Below are 5,624 nucleotides of genomic sequence, written 5' to 3'. Positions count from 1 at the left end.
GTGGGTGGGAGGGGTGCGGGGGTCTGTCAGGACCCTGATGTTGAGGCGCTGAGGGGTCTCTGAGGGGCTCCTTGGGGCCTGACAGGGCTTCTGGGGACCCCAGAAGTATCAGGGCTCTGGGGCCCTGCAAAGCTCTGGGGCTGTCATGGTGGTGGGGCTCCCTGGGGCCTTATGGAGCTCTGGGGACCCCAGGGCTGATAGGCCTGTTATCTGCCACAGGAAGAGATGCCAGCAGAGCGTTTGCGACTGGAGACTTCACCCCGTCAGGCCTGGTGGATGATGTGTCTGCGCTGTCGCCAGCGGAGATGCTCACCATCCAGAGCTGGCTGTCCTTCTACAGCACCAACTATGCCTGTGTGGGTAGGTGGCTGCCATGTATGTCACCTGGGTTTGGCTGCTGAGCTCAAGTCCTGGAGCTGAGCAAGTGCTGTTGACTTTGTGATCTTCAGAGAGTCGCTAAGCTTGTTCTGTGTGAGTTTATAACATGTGTAAGTTGCTGTGTGATCCGTGATGTGAAGGGAGGTAGCTCGGTTCTGTTTCAAAAGGAGGCCACTGTGAAGATCCTCTGGTGTAGTTCTTTGATTATTGTCTTTTTTGTCGTTAAATAACAAATTTAAAAAAAAACAAAACAATGCACAGAAATTAGTCACTTTCAGAGAATCGGGATTGTAGGGGAGATAATCAAGACCTCTGGAGATAATCAAATCCACTCCCCTGCTAAAGCAGGTTCCCTGCAGTAGGTTACACAGGAAAGCATCCAGACAGGTCTTGAATATCTGTAGAAAAAGAGACTGCCATCTCTCTGGGCAGCTTGCTCCTTGCCTGGAAATGATGTGGTCTTAATTGATCATCTTCTCTCCAAGGGAAGGTGGTAGGCAGATTCTATGATGAAAACGGGGCACCGACAGAAGCCTTAAGGCAGGCTGAGGCTGCCATCCAGGAAGGACTGAAGTTCAAAGCAGAAAGCGATCAGTGGAAGGAACAGTTTCCACCCTGCAACTCTGAGTGGAGCTCTGCCAAGGGCAGCCGATTCTGGTGCTCCAGGCAGAGGTAAGTACTGCTTTCCTGCAGTCATGCTTGGGCCCTTTGGAGCAGAGCATTTCTGCCCCTCTGTTTGAGCACCCACAGCTTTATCATAGCAGAAGCGGCACTAGAAGGTGTTCCAGCTCCTTTAGGTGAGGTCTTGTGGCTTTCCCACAGAAGAGCTCTGGTTAGCCCTCAGCTGAGGGCTGGCATGGTGGGAATATTGCAGACACATTCCTTTCTGTCTGTATTCCTGAGGCTGTGCTTTCAGCCAACCCACCATGAGCACCACCAGCACTTTGTGCCAGGTTTATCTGTGTGAATTAATTCCCTCTGCTGGTTCAGCCACAGCTGATAGCCCCCACACAGCCTGGAGGAGCACACTGGGATGGTAACTGTCTTCCAGTGGGAGGCAGCAGAGGGGGAATTCTGCTCAGCGACATGGAGAGTGGTTAACAAGAAAATTGAGGCTCATCCTGATCACTGACACCTTCAGCAATTTTATTTCTGAGGCAAAAGCTTTTGTCACACTGGAGTCCAAATCAGCTTTCAGAAGTTGCCCTACATGCATGTGATCACCCTGCACTCAGGAAAACAGGTCAGAAATCCCACTGGGCTGTTAGCAGCATTCAGGCAGGTCTTCTCACCCATGATGAATCCAAAGATCAGCTGCTGTTTTTTGAGGTTTCACAGCCTGTCTCGCAGGATAATGCCACAACGGTTCCCTCTTAAAACCACATAAAAATAAGATTGATCTTTGAACAGTCACTTCCTACTTATCCTATTTAAATGTGTACCTCTCTTGGATTGGAGACCACTTTGTTTTAAGCTGAAATCACGTCACAGACCGCACTGGAAAATGCCTGGACAAGCTATGCTAGCAGTGTGCACCTTGCTTTTGCTCCTGTGTGAGAATGAACTTGTTTGCAGTTGTAGGACTGGGTGTTATGTGGTCTCTCATGTATGAGTTTACAGGCTTAATAAAATCCAGCAGATAGGGGAACAGACAGGACTTGGCCCATAAAGAGACACTATGAAATATTTGGAGACTTTTTTTTTTTTTTGCCCTAGTTCTCAAAATCACTGCGTTGACCAAAGACAACGTGTAGTCATCTGTGAGCTATTAGCTACCCCAAAAAAGGCATTTTTCCATTAGGCACTTGTGCCACATACAGCCACGATTCCTTTTCCCTTAATAGAAACAGCAGAAGTTGGTCGCTCTCAGATGGGTCAGAGCGTGTAGCTGCACTGGTAAAACCAACTTCAAGCCACAGGTTTCAGCTGATAAATCAGTATCAGCAGGCAGCGGGATGTTGGGAGCAAAGTCTGTCTCAGCATGTGCTTTGTTAATCTCCCAGGCTGTTCTGAATTTTTACCTGATTCTGTATTCTCCAGAAGCATTTCATGGCTTTGAATTGGGTGTCTGAAGTGTAATTTATTTTAATTCTCCATTCTTAGTGGGGGAGTGAACAGAGACTGGACCGGTGTGCCCCGGAAGCTGTACAGGCCTGGCTCGAGGGGAAGCCACTGCGTGTGCGTGAGAACCAGCGGCCCCCCGTGGGGCCAGCAGGGCTCAGCCCAGCACGGCGACAGAGGCGACCTGGATAACCCCCACCTGCAGGAATACGACGGCTGCCACCCACAGGCTGAGCAGTGCATCCTCAGCACGTAACACCGCGATTTAAGGGAGCCAGAAGGGCTCCGGTGATACACTGTGCTTCGGCGGGTACTTCCAGCTTCATTCCCTCCCGTCTGTCTGTGCAAAGGGAGCGATGGCAATTTCATGTTCTGTGACTTTAACACGTGGAGATGGAGGTGGGAGAAGAAGAAACACTTGAGCCAATTACTGGCTAAAAAACTGGCACTTTTTCTTAGTGCTTTTTTCCCCCCAGTATTTTTACACCTGGTGATAAACTGTAAGATGCACAGCCTGAGCCGTACTTAAAAATGTATTTCTTGTACAGCCAGGAAATAGATGTTTGTGTGCACAGTGGTGAGTGTAACGTGTTGTGCTTTAAGGCAGCAGGCAAGAATTGCAGCAGTATCACTGGCTTCAGTTTATGCACAATCCTCCAGTGTCACCTGAAGTCTGCTTACTGCTGCTGCCCCTTCCCATACAACTGCTTTGCCCTAAAGAATGTAAAAGCAGCAGGGAGAAGCCTGACTTTCTCCTACAGTTGCAGTGTGTAGCATCCAGGAACTTGTGCAGTTCGTATACAGGCTCTGCTTATCAGTTCCATGAATACAGAATGCAAAGGTCAGAGCTGCATTTCCTTATTTCATGTTTGTACTAGATACTGAGCAAGGAAGATAATGGACGCCACCTATGAGGATTGCTGCTTAAAGTTGACCTCACCATCCTTTTTTGGTGATTCACTACTTTAAAGCTACCCAGCCCTGCAGTTTGAACTAGGTGATAATAAAATCCACATACAGTGTGACCATCCTGATGTAATTTGCCTGTTTCCATTCTGCTTTATTATCTCCCATTTGTTACGTGTCCATCAGACTATAACCTTGATCCACCCTCACAAAGCCCAGCTCACTTGAAGGATGCAAGTGTTTTATCACAGCTGTCAAAATCCATTACATTTTGTTAATTCCAGAAGAACAAGGCAAATCTTACCAGTTCTGTGTAGGGCTGCAAAGGACAGGGGGCTCAGAGCTATGAATGCAGGCTGTGGGGAGGCAGCTGCAGTTGTTCCTAGAGGCTACTGTGAGAATGGGTTATTGGAGCAGCTGCAGCCTCGGGAGGAACCTGGATTAACTACAGCCCAGCAATGAACACAGCTTAGTGCAGAGCTGTGCCAGTTCTAAAGGCAGCTGCCACCTATTTATAAAAAGCTGGAAAGCATTTATAAGCTCCTAAGGCTTTTGAGCTATAACTGCTCCTAAAGAAAACCTCACAGAGCTAATTAATTAATAAACTAGCGGGATTACAGGAGGCTCAGCAACATTCATTAAAAGCAAGAATAATCACTTAATTGCAGCAACAATAGGAACATGTGGCAGCACTTTTCACTTACTGTCTTTAATGATGCTACAGCTACCATGGATGAGAACCATACAGCAATTTAAACATGTGTGTGCTTATTTTGATACTTGGTGGTTTTCTGTTTTGCTTTTAACCTGGTTCTGTTATTTCTTTTCCACTCCCCTCTGTAAGAAGAGTCTCCTGCAGCACTTTCAGGCAGAGCTGGGAGCTGTCACTGCTCAGCAGTGGAAGTTTTCTCTAGATAGATGGCAGCAGAGCCATCACACTGTTCAGCTCCTCAGTCGTCCTTCCAGAACTGAAGTGCTGTCACAGGCTCGTGCCAGCTTTGGGATTGGATTGAACTACTTTATGCAACAATCCATACTAAAGCTGTGCAAAAGCTGCAGGAAGGGCTACAAAGCAGTGCTTCCTTGTCTCACTTCATTGGAAGCATTACAGAAGTCAGCCTGTTATTTAGTTTTGGACACAGGCCTTACAGCAAGGACTTGTATTTAGAGGTCAGCAGCACAGGTGACCTCAAATTACACTCAAAAATTCAATCAGATTACGATTGAATCAAGGGATAAGTGTCTTTAAAAGCAACTTCAAAAGTTAGAGAAATTCCAAATTATTAAGCACCAAAATATTTTTTAAGTTCCGATCTGTTTGAGAAGCTAGATTCCTACTGAAGGCACCAGCTATGTAGCCTCCAAGCAGGTTTCATCATGCTTTATCCTTAAAACTGCTCTTCCCTGCAAAAGTTGTGTTGAAATGCTGAGGGGATGGATTTGATCTTAAGAACTGGACAAAAGTCAGGTAAGCTGCTGCAAGAAAGCAAGGCAGATTTTAGAAATTGTGGTGGTGTTGTCTGATAGGTTGGAAAACTGATTCACAGCTTATTCCTTGGTTTAGTTGGAAAGACCAGGGGAAAAGTTTCAGTCTTGCCCCAGCAATGAGTCATTTATTAAGGCAGACAAGGAGACTCCATGAAATGCTCCAAGAAAATCACATTGTTTCTACTGTCCTAATTCTACTGCCCTCAACTAAATTCTCCTGTGAAGGGGAAAACAAACAGGATGAAGTAAAGAAAGACTGTAGTTAATAAAGCTCACAACTCATCTCTGGTAGCTGTACTTTTAAAAACTAATTAAGACTAATGCATCACAATCTCAAAATGGCTTGGGTTGGTCTCATCACTGCATTTTTCTTTTTCTGGAGTGAAGCTGCAGCAAGTGCACGCTCTTCCAGAGAGAGAAGTGCCTGCCAGTATGTGACAGTGCAGGAATAGTATGTTAGAGTCAGCTCAGCCCTACTTGTCCATGTAAGTGCATCTGAGCTGAGCAGTTCTGGCCTGCAGGAAGTTAGGACTGTTTTTACAAGGTCTATAGATAAGTCTCTACTGTAAAGCAATCAAAATGACTATGTAGCACAAACTAGCAGAACAACAGGCCTTGTCAGCCAAAAGACATGGAAACAGAGACCTGGGACAACTGCAGAGAATAAACTGTCATGCCCAATTAAATCTTACAACCCTGGATGTCCTCATGGTCAGTAACAGCAGCTCAAAGCAAGGCAGCTGTCTCCACGAGAGAAAATACTTTCTCAGCAAGGTTTCCACCCCATGATG

General features: G+C 46.5%; 1 protein-coding gene across 1 annotated transcript; it reads left to right on the top strand.

Annotated features, from left to right (window-relative positions):
- The first annotated feature begins 199 nt into the window (after positions 1–199).
- LOC100540965 (neuferricin) lies at positions 200–3,478 on the top strand. Its single transcript, XM_010721810.3, has 3 exons — positions 200–360; positions 864–1,050; positions 2,482–3,478. Exons 1-3 carry the CDS (start codon positions 306–308, stop codon positions 2,693–2,695), a joined length of 456 nt encoding a protein of 151 aa, XP_010720112.1. The 5' UTR covers positions 200–305; the 3' UTR covers positions 2,696–3,478.
- The last annotated feature ends 2,146 nt before the right edge of the window (positions 3,479–5,624 follow it).

Source organism: Meleagris gallopavo, chromosome 21, assembly GCF_000146605.3.
Source record: "Meleagris gallopavo isolate NT-WF06-2002-E0010 breed Aviagen turkey brand Nicholas breeding stock chromosome 21, Turkey_5.1, whole genome shotgun sequence".
In the NCBI taxonomy this organism is placed as follows: domain Eukaryota; kingdom Metazoa; phylum Chordata; class Aves; order Galliformes; family Phasianidae; genus Meleagris; species Meleagris gallopavo.
Note: the sequence above shows the minus strand (reverse complement) of the source record. Positions and strands in the feature narration are given on the sequence as shown.